This window comes from Amphiprion ocellaris, chromosome 1, assembly GCF_022539595.1.
Source record: "Amphiprion ocellaris isolate individual 3 ecotype Okinawa chromosome 1, ASM2253959v1, whole genome shotgun sequence".
In the NCBI taxonomy this organism is placed as follows: Eukaryota; Metazoa; Chordata; class Actinopteri; family Pomacentridae; genus Amphiprion; species Amphiprion ocellaris.
Window position 1 is genome coordinate 30633645 of NC_072766.1, and position 18582 is coordinate 30652226.

Here is an 18582-nt window from a genome sequence, read left to right on the forward strand (position 1 = left end):
CTACTATATGGGGGGCAGCTCTCCAAGCAACAGCAGTGAGAAAGTGGAACCCATCTTAGGTCGTGCTGCAGGTGAAATCTATTCTCAGGCATGGAGATACTATAGGCCATACCCACCAGCTGTAAGAACTACCTAACCCAAGGCAGCTACAACTGGAGGCCTAACCAGGTCCACGATGTTCTGTCTCCTCCAATCTCTGCCTTGTCAAACTGACCTTTATTACGGTGGGAAATGAACCAAAGAGGGCAACCGCAACAAAGGAATCAAGCCTACTGGATCCATCGTGAGGGCATAAAATGAAGGTCGATCTAGACAAGGAGGTCACCTTCCCAAGAGAGATCATTACAATCAGTCTCATACTGGCCCTGTGGTCAGCCTCACAAAGAGCTTGTCCACCAAAGAGCTCATAATGCTATGACAGTATGCAGTTGGGGAAATTAATAAATGCAGAAAGTTGAAGCAACTACAACACGTGTGTCGACTGCAGGTACTTTGTGGCCATGTCAACAACCAGGGTTCTGAAAGGGATGAGAATCTATGGACAGGACTTATATATGAGCCAGATGTTACTGAGGGAAGCAGCAGCTGACTTTGCCGACAGTAAGGATAAAAACTGGCTTGCAAGATGCCCTTCAGCTGGCAGTTGGTGAAAAAGCAGAAGGGGGTGCAGTGGGAGACAAGGTTTCTCTGCTGAGCCCTCTGGAATGTCGTGGGCCTATTTACAAAACACTGACGAAACAAGGTGCCCATCTGATGACCCCACTGAACCAAATATCAAGGAAGGTGGATGCCTGACTCGTGGGTTAAAAAGTCCTGCTGCTGTATTTTGAAGCAACTGTAGTCAGCTAAAGTTGTTTTTGCTGTTTGTCCATGCTCATGTTGTCTGTCCCATCATCCCAACAGGCCGAGGCAAATGACCATCCTCCCTCTTAAAGGGAAGTTTGTCTTCTCCACTGTAACCAAGTGCCTGCTCAAAGGGAAGAGTTTGGTTTCTCTCTATCATACTGTAAGGTCCAATATATACTTACACGTATTTATATTGGAAGGTTTAACATTTAGAGGGCCTTTCGATGACTATAGCTACTATTCAAATCTGTTAGTCATGTAACTTTGTAACATTCATCTTTTATCTCTAATGGAAACCACTTTGGGTCAACAACAGTTCTAAATGTGTAATTCAAATAAAGGTTACTTTAATTGACTTAATAACCTCAGTAAAGCATTTACTGCAACCCCCACTCAAGGAATGACCGCTGAATAAAATACAGGACTGTAAAAACAAGTCCTATGTGTTTACCTGTGATGAGTGGCAAGAAAGTGTGGATAATGACGACAAGAGAAGGAACGTATAAAAATATACACAAGAAAATGTGGGTATGTGTATGAGTAAAGTCATAAAAGAATAAAATACTCTTGCATACAACATATTTTCATAAAACGCTGGTTACATAAGATGATAAAAATCTGTTATGAAAGATGGCTATACATCAGTGATTTGGTGAACCTGTTTGTCCCAAGCAGGGAAATCTGATCTCTGAGAGGTACAATCTACTGCTTCTGTAGAGCCCTCACATGACTGCAGGTATAGATTAAAGAGCTAAAAGAAGGCACAGCCCCAGTTTTACCTTTGGGATTGAATGCTCCTGTTTCATTGTCTTTTGCATGACCCGGAACTCGTACTCCGCTCGGTTGTGATCCTGGAAGAGAAATCGGTTTGTTTATTACATTTTTTGGCACAACCACTTTGTTCAAGTCATGAATCAATAAAGAAGATCCTGAAGGGGTTTCAGAGTGAAGACAGGAATGAAATGAACAGCCTGCATGAAGTTTTGAGAAATTAACACCTTATTTTTCCAGTTTGAGCATAGTGCAAGAAAAGTAAGAAATGCATCATTACACCATGAAAGGATTAAGTGGAGCACATCAAAATAAAACCAAACTGTAGCTTGGTGTTAGAATAGCATAGCAACAGTCTATTTTAAGCTTATGGAAATTCTAACTATACAGTATACAGTTGTGATGCTACAGTTTATTGTGTGTAATAATAATATAAGTAACAGTTTATAATGAACTTTTTTTTTTACCATAACAATAACTTTAAAAGAAGAGTTTGAGAAATACAGTCATGGAAAAAAATATTAGACCATCCTCCTTTTCTTCAATTTCTTGTTCATTTTAATGTCTGGTACCACTAAAGGTATATTACCTGAAGAATACAATGAACATGACATAAAAAGGCAGTTGATTATATAATACTCCATGTCCTATTTGACATGCTTAAGCTTCACTGTATTCCCAGGGTATATAAGAGGACATTTTATGTCATAAGTAGCACTGCACATGCAAAGGCCTAGAGTGGTTTCCTGCTTACATTCAAGCCGTAGCAAAACTCAGAAGTTGTCAGCTCTCACATAATGCCGAAACCCAAAAATTATGTAAAGCCACAAAGGCAGCAATCTTGGCACTGCTGGAAAATGGCGTGAGTGAGGAACATGTAGCGAAAAAACTGGAGACTTCCAAGACAGCCATTCATTACACCAAGAAAAAAACAAGCCGAACATGGTACTACCAAACTGCTAGCTGGTCACGGCAGGAAACGTCTTTCTACCCCACGAGATGACAGTGCACTCATCCGTTCCTGTGTCATGAATCATCCTCAGACCTCCAGGGACCTTAAAAATGAGTGGGCACTGTGAAATATGACTTGTTCGGCAAGGACAGTTCGAAACCTACTTCTTGAAACTGGTCTGAAGTCTCACAGGGCACAGAAGAAGCACTTCATCAACGAAAGGCAGAGGAAAGCCCAGTTACTCTTTGCTGGAGATCACAAGGATTGGATTGTTGATGATTGGACTAAGGTTCTCTTCAGTAATGAATCCAATTTTCAGTTGATGCCCACTCCAGCCAACTTACTGGTTAGGAGGAAGCCTGGAGAAGCCTACAAACCAGACTGTCTTGCCCCTACAGTAAAACATGGGGGTGGATCAGTGATGATCCGGGGTTGTTTCAGTATGGATGGAACAGGGCAAGCGCAATTGTGTGAAGGGCGAATGAACAAGGTCATGTACAGGGCCACTCTTGAAAACAGTCTTCTTCCATCAGCTGGAAAACTCTTTCCTGCCTCCAGTGACTGGATTTTCCAACAAGACAATGCTCCTTGCCACACGGCAAGGTCAGTTAAAGCCTGGATGGAGAACCAGAACCATGCTTTGGCCTGCTCAATCACCAGATCTAAATCCAGTTGAAAACCTATGGAAAATCATCCAATATAAAATGGAGAACCACAAGCCCAAAAACAAAGCAAATTTGTTTGAATTTGTGCAACAGGAATGGGCTGCTGTGACAGCAGAACAATGTCAGAAGCCAGTGGAGAGCATGCCAAGACACATGACTGCAGTAATCAAAAACAATGGTTATGCAATCAAGTACTAACTCCTGTGTGTATCATGTGACTAAAACAGACAGAAAAGAAAACATGGAATCCTAAAAGCACTGTTTTTGGCAGCACAATGCCATAGCGATTGATGTAAGAACTTAAGTGATTTTGGTTATTATCAAGAAAACCATGGAAAATGGCTAGATATCAGCTCTGAAATTAAACTCTAATGTGCTATTTTTGTTGTTATCATTATATTTGTCCAAACAAATATACCTTTAGTTGTACCAGGCATTAAAATGAACAAGAATATTGACGAAAACAAGGGTGGTCTAATAATTTTTCCATGACTGTATGCTGCTCAGTCATAAAACATCACCAGTACTGATCATGTCTGTGTACATTGTTTAAGTAAGTGTCTGGATTAACACAAAAATTGGCAACAGTAAGTAGAATCCTAGCTACCCTTCACCGGAAAGAAAACCTGTCTCATTTCATTGTCGTTTAGTAGGCTATTTAGACCGCTGTAAAAAGTACAGCATTGCTTTTTGACATAAACAGATACACCTGATTAATAACACCAGTTTCCATCTTAGGAAAACTAGATTGAAGGATTTTATAATAATTTTGTCAGGTTACAATGAAAGATAGTGATGATAGCAGACATAATTAAGTTCAGATATCAGATTCATATGATTTTCTGTGCTAGACAAACTTCATAAATCTGAGTCTCTGCTCCTATATCTGCTGTTAACCATTTAACACACAAATCGCCACAAGGACTGGTATTGTTGTCAAATAATCCTTTCATGGTGAGGAATATACCATCGCATCTCCATGTAATATGCAGCCAGAAGTAAATGGATGTGTACCCATGTAACAGTAACAGTGTAAGAGTCTGCAGTAAGCCCACAGGACTGAAGAGGTGCTGTGTGTGAAGAGGAAACTGCATCACTAGAAAACAAAGCTGAGGGTTAGACAGTCACTTTTTGCCTGAAGGTCCATGTGTCACGCTAATGTACAGGCAGACAGACAGTCAGTGAAAACAGATAAAAAGACCCAAAAGCAGAATAAAGCTGGCTAGATGGTGCAAACAAAGATCTTGTCCAGTATAGACTCCAGCCAGCTGCAGGCAAAAAAATGATTTGAAGTGTATAAAATGAAGCTGTTTTTATGTGGGCTGATATTTGAGCCATCTGTGCTCTGACTCAGACTAGTTCAAACTGGCAAACTACCTATTTGTGAGCAAACAACTATTTACATGCCATAAGCAGCAGAGTCATCAGAGGAGTTGAGTTTTTGGGTACCTGGTGAATATAAATCTAATGTTCGCTCCCTTCCTATCTCTGGTTTGGTCCACTACTTTCCTCTAACTTTTTAGCTGCTAAATGATGATGTCAACAGCCAGACTGAACTAAAACAGAAAATCTGCAGCTGTAATGCCAAAACGAAAAGCTGAAAAGTGTGTGTGTGTGTGTGTGTGTGTGTGTGTGTGTGTGTGTGTGTGTGGGTGGGGGGGGGGGGGGGGGACTGCAGAAAAACTGATAATCTGATGGTTCCATCCCATTCTCCTTTCTAATTACACACTCACTTTTTACTCTGCTAGTTTAAAAATACTGAAAGTGCAGCTTTTATGTTCTTATAGTACAAAAGAGTGCACTGATTTACGCTTATAAAAAAGGGAAAGTTCTAAACATCTACCTACATGTCTGTTTTTTGGGGGGGGTTGTATCAGGCTGGATTTTGGAGAAATATATCAGCAGGTTTTTGAAAAAAAATGATGTGGTTGACATTCCGATGTCTTTCCAGCCACATGTCCATGTGGTCCACATCAGGGCTGAAAATGAGCTGAGCTTGTGCTGGAACAGGGTCAACTATGTGGACCTCCTATTTTAGTAGCGTAGGTACTACATAGGGCTACATGCTTTTGTGGGTCTACAGTTTCTTGTGCAGCCTCTGCTTTAATTCATCCATTAGTCAATAACCTGAGACTTGACCAATAAGGGCTAAAACAGGTAATTATCAAGTCACCTCCATGAGGCTCCAGACTCATTAATTAATGTGTACAGCTCACTGTTGCTTTGTGTCATAAAGGAAAGGAAGGAAAGCAAACAGCTAGTGTGGAGGATGACTATTAATCTACATTTTATTACTTTACTCTGTGCACTGTTTGTCTTATTGGTATACTGTGTTTAAAACTGAAACATCTAGAATCAAAGTTAGGGAAAAAAAGAAGATACATAAGGTGTGAGTCGACATGAGTCCTGTCTGCTCTGCAGCCATCAGCAGACACAAACATCAGCAACAGTATTGTACTGAACAGCACTAACAAGAGGCCACAGCATGTGGATGGACCTCACAGAGACAGAGATGTGCTACAGGTTAAATATGGTACAGAGCAAAGAGACTAAGAGGATGTCAAGTGAAAAGACCTGAGGCAGACTGTTAGACACCTTGAGAGAGGAAAGATTAGTGTTTGGTAACAGCAGCCGCAGAATGGATCTGAAACTGTGAGTCCAAAAGAAAGAATGTAAGTTTAACAGCAAGAAATAAAACAAGTTGGATCCAAACCTTATGCTCCTCCTGTGAAACACAGCACACACATAAAAACATAAGGAGAAGATGAGAGTGAGCAGTGTGTGAAGATTAAAATATTTCCATGTCACATTTAGATCAATACAGACTCTTGATAAAAACAAAAAGGCTTTTACGAAAAGGAAAGCACTGCTCCATTTCATTATGATTAAAAAAAAAGAACATCCAGTGCTGATGTCTGAGGCTGAGATGTTTGTGTGGGAACCTTTCTGCTGAGTGCTGACTCACTACAGAGACAGAGGAGTTACATTCATACTCAAATCCTGACCTGTGCCTTCATGTTAGCCTTAATACTTTGTGAATGTGCTTTTAGGTTAAAAGCAACAAAAAATGTCAAAACTCTGTTCATGGTAGTAAAATCCTTGAAAATATTCTACACAAATTCAGTTCAAAAAGCCTGAAACTAAATTTGGAGGATTTGGAGGTAGAGGCAGATGTATGAAAAAGGACTGGCTGCTGGCTCTGGAAGTATTCCCCAATTCTGGCTTCCCATTTCAATTTTTTCTTACTCCACCAAGGGACACAGCAGAGTTATGTGACGATAGGCACTGGTTTGTCTGTCTGTTCGCAACATTACTCAAAAATGGACTACTGGATTTGGATGAGAGGGGAGGGTCATAAACAGATTTGGCAGTGATGTGGCTTACAGTCTGGATCCACGGATTTGTTAAAGATTTCTGTATCATTTCGAGATAGCGTCACAGTGTCACTGTAACTATGACAACAAGCGAACACTACTTCAACTGCCTGCTGACGATCACATGATTGCAATCCTACTACAAATCAACCACTCCGGACTTATCGGGACTTATCAGTCGAAAATGATACAAGGAACAACTTATTAAATTGTGGTGGTGTTTCCGAGTCCCATCAATTCTTACCACCTGCTACATATATAGGTCATGGGATTCGGTATCTGTACATAACATACACATGCATAACACGTGCCTGTGCTCAGCGCAAGGTCATTTTGTCAGTGGTCATTTTGTTAGTATATTAAAGGGGCCACATTCTATGTTGCCAAGATTTATGATCATAAAGAACTAATAAACAAATGCCGCATTTCTAAAAAAAAAAAAAAAAAAATTGCTGCACTTCTGACAATGCCATATGGGGGAATGAACAGCCTTGGTGGAGAACTGCGCTCTTTGAGTGCTTTTCTCGTTTAAAATAATATTGTGAGGGTAATGTAGACACACCAGTCTGCTCATGTGATGATATTTACATGACCACCATCTCAAAAGCAGCACCCATGAGCCTTGGCTGCTGTTGCTATTTTAGGCCAGTAACCCCAAGTAACAAGTGAGTTTTTACGTATGCCGGCTTGAACCATTCGATCACAAGACAGATATTTTGGTACTGATTACGAGCAGGAGAGTTTCATGTCACCAACGCAGACACTAGCAAAAATGAAAGTCAGTTTTCCTTCCAGGACCAGGGATACCAGAAATAGCTCCTCCCACTTGGCATCTTTATCCAACATGCTGTATTTATTTTTGGTCATATTTATTTGAACTTTTGTGGCTATAAGTTCAAATGACAATTCAAGAATTTTCTGTATAGTTCAAATTTTCCCAGCAGCTATTTATTTGAATTCATTTCACTGTGCTGAAAATGAACTTACAGAGACTTGCAAAACCTCATGTCGGCTTCGATTGTGGTAAAAGCCACATTGCCAAATCAGCCATAACGAAGTAAAGATTAATTAATGTGATGATTAATGCTACACTGCCTACACTACATCAGCGCACATTAACAAGCAATTTCAAGTCTCAAATTGTTTTTACAGCAAACTGAAATGGACAGAGAACAATAGGTTGATGATGGAAAATGTTAAGTCCAAAGGATTTGTAGTTAATGGATTAAAATCTACAACAGTATGATCCCTGAATATGATTAACTTTTCTTTTTGGTAACATAACACATGATCATGGCACTGATATTCATTATGAATCACACTAAGAGGATTAGCACAACTCGACTGAGTTGACTTTTTGTTAAGTGTACTCAAAGTTTCGTCAAACAAAACTGACATTTTGTTACACATGATTGAGATGGCATTCATATGCTGATCAGACATCGTCATGTCTCCAAAACCACCTGTTTTCAGCCGTACTTCACAGGTGTGTGTCTGTCAGCATGCACTGTACATATATAAAGATATCTGTGGCGTTATCTCACCTCTTCCTCCTCTCCGAAACCGGTCAGGTCCCAGATATAGTTGAGCCGCATCTGTCGCCTCTTCCAGTGCTCCATGAAGAGAACGGCTACATAAGCAAGCATACACAGCAAACTGAACACAGGCTCAAACACCAGTCACTGGAAGTTTATAATATCACTGTCAATGAATGACACAGGATAAGGACTATGAACATACTGTCAGCATTTTTGGTCACATGTTATCTGTTTCATGATGTTACACACAAATATGCTAATTCTGTTCATAAAAAATGCAATAATTAGCCATGAGTAACTGTGTACATACAGGAGGTGATATCATCATTTGTTCACTTTTTACATTTTACCCTCCTGTGAAGAGGGTTCCTACAGGTGACCAAAATTATTTTAAACTTATAGAAAGATGTTTTTTATGTGATGTTAAATTGTTGATGATATATCACTCTTGTGACTCATTTCCAGCTTAGACCTACGATAATCACTATGTGCCTATGTACTGTAGGGCATTGCAGTGCTATCATATTTCAGTTTATTATATCTACAAGAAGAGATAAACATAAGGCTGCATAAGGCTGACAGTATTTGATTATGATTTTGCAACTTACAGATCCCACACCAACAATGCTTTAATCTGCTGAGTATTTATGGCAGCAGATTGAGTCAAAAATAAACTACAGTGTGTCTGTTCATTATTTCCCAACAGCATACATGCACACACGTGTTGCTATTTTGCTACTGATGCAGTTTCCCTAGAAGGAAGAGTGCATACAGTTTGGTGGCATTCTGTGTGTTCAGGTCTACAGCAGGTGGATCCAGATGGCTGCCACACTGTGACTCTGTCAGACACTGGCTTCACCAACACATAGCAGCACTGTGGTCTGAAGGCCTGCTGCTGCTAACAGATGGCAGCGTAGTTTGGCAGGACATCAAACGAGGGCTGGCAGTATGTTTATTCAGGAGTAACCCTTGTAGAAATATATTGTAAATTTCATGTGCCTTTCTGAAGCAGCATCCGTATTTCCTGGTAATGCTGTGTTGAATGGGTTAAATGGTACTGTCTATCAAGTGGAACAGTTCCAGTGATGCTTGGCTGCATAGTCTGTATTTGTAAGGCTCTTGTTGTCTGCTGGTCTGTATTGGGCTTTTTGGTTGCTGTATGTATGCTTGGATGTGAATATGTGTTTACCCCAGAGGGCCATGAAGATGGAGAAGAAGACAGTGGCTGGGTTGTCGAATAGGTGGCTAGCCCTGGCTGTGCCACACGCTGTCACCAACTTCCAGTAGCTGCAGGCGTGGTCACACAGCGGACACATGGTGATGTTGTTCCTGGGATCACAAATCTCCATGCTACATTCAAAGGAGTGGAGAGACATCAGAACAACAGTTTAGATTTAGGAAAAACACTACCTTAAGACTCATTAATCTGCTTTTGATATGAATCATGATATACGTTACCATTAAAAAGTTTGGGGTTACCCAGGCAATTTCAGGTTTTCCACGAAAATTCACATTTTTATTCATGTGGTAACATAATTGCATAAGGGTTTTCTAATCATCAATTAGCCTTTTATCACAAAGAGCTAACACGATGTACCATTAGTACACAGGAGTGATGGTTGCTGCAAATAGGGCCTCTCTATCCCTACATAGATATTCCATTAAAAATCAGCCGTTTCCAGCGAGAATAATCATTTACTACATTAACAATGTCTAGATTGTATTGCTGATTAATTTAATGTTACCTTTGTAGAAAACAATGCTTTTCTTTCAAAAATAAGGACATTTCTAAGTGACCCCAAACTTTTTAAAGGTAGTGTAAATTTTGTGGAAAATCTGTTGAAAAACTGACGATTTGTAAATCAGTTTAATGGCAAAATCTCTGAGACTCAAAATATCTGTTGCCTTGTGAATTATGCTGTGTCCTCATATTGCCTAACACTGAGTGTTCAAGTAATGTCTGTAATGATTTTGTGTTGCAATAAACCAAAAGCTTTAGATTGTTTTTATGTGAATAGGTGGAGTCACTTTGAGGGTGCGGTCTAAGCCTAGTATTTACCATCAAGCCTGTTACCACACCACACCATCCATCTTAAGATGTCATCTCTTCTGCTATTGAGACCAAGAAATGTGTCATTAATTCATCCTGCTTTTGACACAAATCATCCATCCATCCATTATCTGTACACCGCTTAAACCTCATTAGGGTCATGGGAGGGCTGGAGTCTATCCCAGCTGACTTAGGGTGAAGGCAGGGGACACCCTGGACAAGTCACCAGTCTATCACAGGGCTACATATAGAGACAAACAATCACACTCACATTCACACCTACAGACATTTTAGAATCACCAATTAACTTCAGCATGCTTTTGAACTGTGGGAGGAAGCCGGAGTACCGAGGGGAAAAACCCACGCATGCACAGGGAGAACATGCAAACTCCATGTAGAAAGATCCCAGGCTCAAGCAAGGCAATAGTGCTAACCACCAAGCCACTGTGCAGCCCTGACACAAATCAGCTAGTCATAATGACAGCTGATGAGTATCAGACTGTAGATTGACAGCAATCTGGCTGGAGAAATTGAATTTGTTGTGGAAATAACTTTTCTAACATATAAAAACAAAACATTAGCTTTTTCTGAATTTGAGAAAATATTTTGGAATAAATGAATGGCTGTGGTATAGTGACTACTGACAGTGTGCAGATAAAACAATGATGTTTAGTCAACAGTAAACGGTCTACATATATGTATGGTGCATTTCTACCTTAGTGGGACTCAAAGTGCTTCACAATGTTTCTCAGTCAAACATTCTCACACATGCACACTAGTCAAAGTCACCATCTAAGACTGGTTGCTTTGCACAATTAACCAGCTGACTAGTTCTAGCTATAAAAATGAAAAAATGGAGTAAAGACAAGAAATTCTGAAAAGGACCTCAGTGAAGGAGACAGACATTGATGTGTATGATGCAACTGCAAAGAGGACAGCTTCAGTAGAAAGAGGCAGAAAATACTTTTGAATGAAGGCATTTGTTTGGCATCAGATGGGAAACAAAGCATATGCAAGAAGGAAGATGTGTGTGTGCTGTGTACCTCGGTATGTTATCGTCAACAGTGGCACAGCCGTAGAGGAACACAATGACTCCAACGATGGCAGCAGGGATCAGCATCTGTGTGTAGACTCCTAACCAGGCAAAATACAGTCCAACCTTCTCCCCAAAGTACTTTCTGTGGGAGGAGATGTAGAGGTGAACTGTCAAATTATCTTTGATAACAGGGTAATTCACGATTTTTGCATTGGGCATTCACACCTTTAAAATTGATCATAAACAGAGTTGTAATTAAAGTTGTAGCTGCAGCACTTTGGGGGTGCTTTGATTTATTCATGCTTTCCATCAGCACTTCCCAAATACAGGAGGAGATTCTACATTTTCCAGAGATCCTGTGCTGTGTCCACCACTGACATGGCACTGGAGTCCAATCTGTAACCAACTGCTATATCGTGTAAAATGTACAGAGTTACTGCCTTTCAGATTTGTCCCTTCCTGCTGGGGTTGGCTGCCTCCTGCAGAACTTGATGATATCACATCATCCTGCTTATTATGTGTAAGCTGTGAGACCAGTTCTGCACTAACGGACCAGAGAGAGCTCAGCACATGATTACTGGCTCTGTTAAAGTCCTCATCTGTCTTTCTTGGCTGCAGGCTGGTGAAGGTAGTCAATGCAGCTATGAGAGCAGGAGTCCTGTGTTGACAGAAAAATTTGTGTGTGATTCACCTGATGGCTGTGACAAGAGCACTGCTGAGGATCTGACCTGATGAGCCCGATAGGCTGGTACTTGTAGAAGACGCTGTAGCTGGCCCACTCCTCGTACAGCAGCTGTGAAGACAAGCAAAAGGCAATAAATAATGTGAAAGCTTCAATATTATATTATCTTGTGTCAGAGAAAGGTCAGCATCTGCAGGTTTTTCAGCTTTATTAGTGTAATGTTACAGTTGTTAACAGGAAAATACAGTTTACATCCTTACTGTTGTTGTATTTACTTTAACTTTACTGTTTGTTTGTTTTTTTACCATGCTTACATAAAGATACCAACAGCAATGATTTTCTCACTTCTTACTGATTATGCTACTTATTATTTTCTCATTAAATGTCTTTGGTCTATTATTTCTGTTAATAATAATACTGAAAAGTTCCAGTGTCGTGTTTTTACCATTTTGTCTACCTTTGCTCACATCAAAACAAAAGTTAATCATTTTAATATCATAAAAAAATCTCACAAAGTCAAAGATACACACATTTAAAAGTGTTGTACCAGTGTGGTTTTGTTTCAAAGTAAAAGAATTCAGTGGTCAACATATTTTTTATCAAGAGTACCTAACAGCAATTCCCTTACAGCGTTACATTTGGTTTGTGTGGGGGGATCAGCTCCTTTAAGGATGGACTGTTGTTTAGCTGCACTGATTTTTCTCCCCTGGCTCTTTCAATTTGCTTACAGAAATTGGAAGTGACACTGCCATGACAAGATAAGACACACTGTAAAAACTGTCATTAACAAATACACACTAGACAGGTCATCAGTCCACCACATAGACAGAGAGGAGGCATAATCTGAAGGAACAAATGTCCACAAAGCAGTTACTGCTGCTTGTATGTGAAATGTTGTTATTCTTAACAGTTTGGTCAACTCAAAATTTATCTGGTCTTGTGGGGATTATGGTGTCTCAGGAAAAAGGACAGACAGGGCACAAACATACAGTTCTCCTCACCTTAACCAACTAGCTTTACTTTCCCAAACCTAACTATGAGTGTATTTAAATAAGTATAATAAAATGTGGTATTAGTCCTGGATGTGTACCACCATTTATAATCCTATCTAGTAAATGTCAGGATGAATAAGTATGCTCTTGGAAGCATTCATCAAATGATCATAAGAAATAGAATAACAAACGTGTATGTCTGTTTGAGTGTGTTTGCGTGTGTGTGTTATCCAGTGTGATTTAACTACCATGTGGTCAAACATATTTATATGGAAATCACTACTCTGAGTCTTTACAATTATTAGCTGACTGCGTGAGCGCTCCATGTGCATGATCACATTCTAATAGCACATAAATCACTGTGAAATGCTGGAACATTTTCACACACTCTATTCACAGGCAGAGCAGCAAGCTGCAAAGTGACAAATGAAGGCTTTTCATCACAGAGGAAAAGCCCAGAGGAGCATTCAGATGGATGATTACAGAAGACTGAGTCTCAGAGAAAACAACATTCTACAGTCAACCTGGAATATCTATACTGTCACTCCCACACACAGGGAAAGGCTCTTCCTTTAACAGAAACACATGGCTTGTTATATATACTGGTACATATAAATATGTTGCTGTGGAGCACACGACTAAAGCTTTTCTGATGCTTAAGAAGAAGAGAGGGGGAATTATTAGGCTGTTGCCTTAGTGACACACTGCCTCTGCTATAATTATGGAGAGTATTAGCAGGGGGGAGGTAACTTCAGGCTCGTGAGCTCGTCTACCCAATTGCGTAGTTATTTTATTCTTATGTAGTAGGAGGTAAATGCTCAAACATCTAAAATGTTTGCATAGCACCATGGTAGTGTGTCCAGCTTTGTTACTCACCACTTACACATGGTAATATGGTATAACTGACTGAATAGCATGTCACACCAAATGCTCATTTCATTTTCCAAATAGAACATCTTTTCAGGCATTTCTGGGGAGAGATGATGTGTTACAGTCTTTGGTGTCCTTCCACCCTCCTTTATTGCGGTTAAGCCTTCCTGACCGGGAACTTGTTCCACATCCTGAATGTCATCTGAGCTGAATGGCCTAGAGCTCCAGTCCTCATCGCTCTTCCCTATGACTGACAGGTCCACTGCCCAGTTCTAGTCAAGCTTCAGAAATATCTGCACCTAGTCTGTTTGCATTGGTGGCTGTGATTTATTGTGAATGGGTTGCCTATGTGATTTCACTGTCTTTATTGTTGTCTTGTATTCTTTGTATTCAGCACTTGCTGGCAGCCTTGTGTTTTTCTGTATTTGCTAGCTGGTGGTTACTAGTTGTCTGTGTCTTCTGCAGCCACTTGGTAGTGAATTTTTGTAGCTTGGAGCCTTGTTGACACGTGTAATAAGGTGCCGATTAGTGCCTGGAGGCTGGGCCAGGCTTAGCTTTCCCACCACACCCACATTTAGTCAGGGCTGTTCCTGTAAGATATCAAGAGGGTGTGGTTGCTTTGTGTTTCAGTTTGCGTAGGTATAGCTGTTTTCATTTGTAGTTTACATAGCAAGTTGGAGACCTACCAGCCATACATTGGATTTAATGTATTTCGACACCCACAGATCCTGTTTTTTTTTTTTTGCAGTTTTTGTTCGCTAATGAAATTACGAAGCATCAAATAACATTGACGAACCAAAAACAACTGGTGTCATGTTGCTTCCCTTTGTCCTATCAGAGCTGGAAACATAACATTTAGGGAAAGGACTGATATGTAGTATTGTGTTGCATGACTGTATAGGGGTGATAGTTAAATGTCACTTATACTGCATTTAATGTTATGTATAATGACATAATAAAATGATTTAATATTCAGCACGTTGGCATGACAATAAGCAAGAGAACTCTGCTTTCCTCATTCAACCTGCTAACAACAAGAGTAAGACCCAACAAGGTCACTAGGTCATTTAGTTGTGATTCATGGATGACGATGGTCCGTGTGATGCCATTTTTGTCATCTTCCAAAGTCTGCGATAGTCCTCATAGAAACCTTCAATGACATCTGTGTGCAACCCAAAATCTGTGACTATGCTAGAAGGGCAGCAATACATAGATATAACCTACTCATGTATGCAGTGGAGTCCTCCCAGGGGTCTAGATGACTACAAAATGTTTGTTTATGGGTTGATATCAATAATTAGTGTCCATTTTTAATTACGGATGTAGGAGTCTAAATGCATTTAAGTTAAAGTGTAATGGTTAAAGTATGGAAACTTGAGTTATGGGAATTGGGGGTGTGGTTAGGGAGTTCGGCTCTCAGGCATGGAGAGGGGAGCCACAAAGTTTTTGACCTCTGTTTCTTATTTTTAATTACCTTGAAATATTTTCAAAATTTAGCAAAAAGAAGAATTGTTTTTGTACACTGTATTTTTGTTGTTTGAGATTTTAAGTAAACTGTACAACTTTTACAAATGGCCTAGTGGATTCTTTCTTGAATGTGGTTTGTAGGTATGAGAATGTTCAGAGCATCAAACTGTCGGCTTCTTTAATTGGAATCTACAATCTATTTTTTCATAAAGATAAAAGGCTTAATTTGAATGTCACAATTACTGCTCCTTTATATAGGTATGATAGGTTCTTTGTGACCCTGGAAGGGGGAACACTCAGGGTTGGTTCATGCAACTAAATGCGTTTTCAACTACGCACAGCTGTCCATGTGCATATTCGTAAGGGAAGACTTTGGATTTTAGAAATTATATTGTGTTACAAGTTTGCTGCTGCCAATTTTCACAAAAATGACACATTTTCACTCTACCCCAAAATGTACTTCTCATTTTTTAAGTGGTGGAGAAACTTGAAAATGAATTGACAAAGTGGGTTTTAAATAGTTATTCTACCCTGTTGACAGCTCATTTTTGCTCTGGTTTCTACCCTGTGTTGCCATGTGTGCACAGTATATTGAAAGTGAAACTGGCCCGCTTTGTTGAAAATAAAAGTACAGCGGAGTGCCTTCTTTGGACTGACTAATAATAATTTTGTAAATTGATTCAAAGTGTTGGTGTGGTACCATCTGATTCAATCTTTTGAATGACAGACTTATTCTACTTACCTTCCTGTCATTAGGCTCTGCATTCACTCCCTCAATGTCTCCCTGTAGCGCGTGCACACACACATACAGACACAAACACACACAAACACACACACACACATTGTCTCAGTATACAGGAGTCAATTTATCATGACAGGTGGCTATGAAGAGTGACGGTCATACTCACATCATGCAGTGGATAAGCAGATGTGTAGACACCATTGGCTAGCAGACTGGTGATTCCTGTAAGAAGGCATATTGAACAAGATTATAACCATGGAACACACACACAAACACTACAGTGTAACACTCAGTAAAATACATTAGGTGAGTTAAACACAGAAGTGGCTTAATGCTGACATGAAAAAATACATGTAAAAATGTATATGTATCAGAGTAGATCTATCCCTGAAGTCTTCATATGCATTATTGTTTTTTTAATGTATTTTGATGTTAAACATTTCTCTGTGGGCATGTGATGTGATGTGCTTGACAGGCTTGTTTCTCTTAGGGTCATGAATCTACAAGTTTATGTGTCTTTAAATCAAGAATCGGGAGGATTGGTCACAGAACATTCAGTCCATTCTTTAGAAATTCAGCTGAGCAAATACAGAGAGACAAACCCACAGCCTTCACCCTTCTGTGTAGTAATTACACTAGACTCCAATGAAAGAGGCACCCAGATTAATTGTATATTGATTTGTTCCTTGAATTAGAGATGTAGCACAGAGATGGTCTTACCCATGGAGTATTTGGCTTTGGTGCATCTTGTCCTCTTCAGTACCTCATAGACCTGGAAGCACAACAAAAACCATTAAAAGCTGTAAAATTAAGTGATGAGTTGTGCCTTGAAATCTTTTTTTGTTTTTTAAAGAAATTGAACTGAAAGCAGATGCACTGACAGTGTTGAGAACTTGAGATTGAATGGTGCTACTTGATTTAGATGTGTAGGCCCTTGTACGTCGTGCCCATCAAGTTTTATAAAAATTTGTTTTATTGCACACCCAGAGTTTTATATAGATGTCTTGGATATGTGTCCTTAAGCTTCCAAATAGTGTGTGTGAGGAAAAAAAATGCAGCTTGTTTACAAAAGGAAAGGGTTCTCAACGTTTAAACCAGGATTTATTTGGGACCAGGGGATTTAGCAGTCAGGGGAATTTAGCCATTTGCACAGATTTCTAGATTCTACTTTTGCTGCTAGTTTTGTGTAATTTATTTGCTCTGTCATAAAAACATAAGAATATCAATGAGGAGGAGAAGATGGACAGGTGTAATTGAAACTGAGTGTAAAATGAAGTAGGCAACCTGCTGAGTTTCACACGTCTGTCCTTAGAGAGGCTGCAAACCAGCTCAGTGTGAAACCCAGCGCTCCGTATACTTTTATTGATGAGAGCTGAAGCTGGGAGTCAATGACTACTGTGATTGAGGACATTCTTCCAATGCTGAGAAGTCAATCACATTATCTAGTTATCTGTCAAGCACTGCAAACTTCTGTGTAAGTGTGTGTGTGCCAATGCAGCAACACAGACTGCAGATTCACAGAATGTATGTCTTTTTCATTGCAGCCACTTCCTCACTTCACATCAAAAGAAGGGGTCTTATTGGAGAAAAGTGGATGTCAGAGAGCACAGCATGTAGAAACCATATGTGTCCATACGAAGAAAGGGGAATTTACAATCTTAAATTCAAACTGTGTACATGCTGTCTCTGTGAAAATTAAACACTGCTTCTTTTGTCTGGACATCTCATATAGGATCCACCTTCCATCCATCCATCTACTAAAGTACATACTTACTATTGAGCTCCTGGTCTTGCTGTCAAAGAACTTGTCCCTGTCAGACAGATCGAATCTGGCAACAAAACACAAAACACGCCCTGTATCAGTTACAGGTGCAGAGGAAGAGTGCAGGCTTATAGGAGCATGTAAAACAGGTTTTACTTCACTACAGAGTCCACAGGTACAGGAAAGACAAAAAGAGGAGTAAGAAGGAGAAAAAGGGCAAGAAATCCACCTTTGCAGAGCTGCAGACTCTATCGCTCAAGGTATTATCTGGCCATCTTGCACACAATGAACTAAAATTGAAGCTACCATCACACGAGAGTTTATGTAAAAATACAGTCAGACTACATGTTGCCTTAAAACCCAAATCGGATGCTTCAATGAGATACCATAAACATTTCATGCTTCTAAACTAACCTCCGGAAATAGGACCACACACAAACACCAAGAAATCACATGTTCATGCTCAAGTGGAGGCCATGTATTTACTCTGAAGTACAGTGTCTTTATGCTACAACGTCACAACATGAAGCTGCCAGTCTGGAAGGTAGATAAAAGTACATACATACACAAGTTCATGTCCTGTCTCATGAACATCAGTCCTCCAATCTAAACCAACTGAGCACTCCTAAATGTTTCTATTGTCATGACTGTCCTCTTTCTGTCCTCACTGTTGTTTTTATCATCACTCTTGTATTGATTTTCTGTTTTCTCTGTCTACGCTCATGTTTTGTCTTTTCATTCATTTATTCTATTCTGGTTTCAGTATTTTGTTTATTACTCATGTGTTCACAGAGCAGTCACTCCCACCTGCCACATCACCTGATTCAACTCTGCT

At 39.8% G+C, this 18582-nt stretch overlaps 1 protein-coding gene across 4 annotated transcripts in view; it reads right to left on the bottom strand.

Annotated features, from left to right (window-relative positions):
* ano1a (anoctamin 1, calcium activated chloride channel a) overlaps positions 1–18582 on the bottom strand; it is an 83770-nt gene that overhangs the window by 28383 nt on the left and 36805 nt on the right. For 3 of the 4 annotated variants that reach the window (XM_035953563.2, XM_023281824.3, XM_023281822.3), the window contains exons 6-15: positions 17760–17814; positions 16706–16757; positions 16152–16207; positions 15986–16027; positions 11961–12025; positions 11240–11374; positions 9336–9496; positions 8153–8238; positions 5948–5959; positions 1626–1697 (exon numbers count right to left, since the gene is read on the bottom strand). In XM_035953563.2, the coding sequence (XP_035809456.1) occupies positions 1626–1697; positions 5948–5959; positions 8153–8238; positions 9336–9496; positions 11240–11374; positions 11961–12025; positions 15986–16027; positions 16152–16207; positions 16706–16757; positions 17760–17814 (736 nt within the window). The remainder of the gene's footprint in view (positions 1–1625; positions 1698–5947; positions 5960–8152; positions 8239–9335; positions 9497–11239; positions 11375–11960; positions 12026–15985; positions 16028–16151; positions 16208–16705; positions 16758–17759; positions 17815–18582) is intronic. The other variant, XM_023281823.3, reaches the window with a different exon arrangement.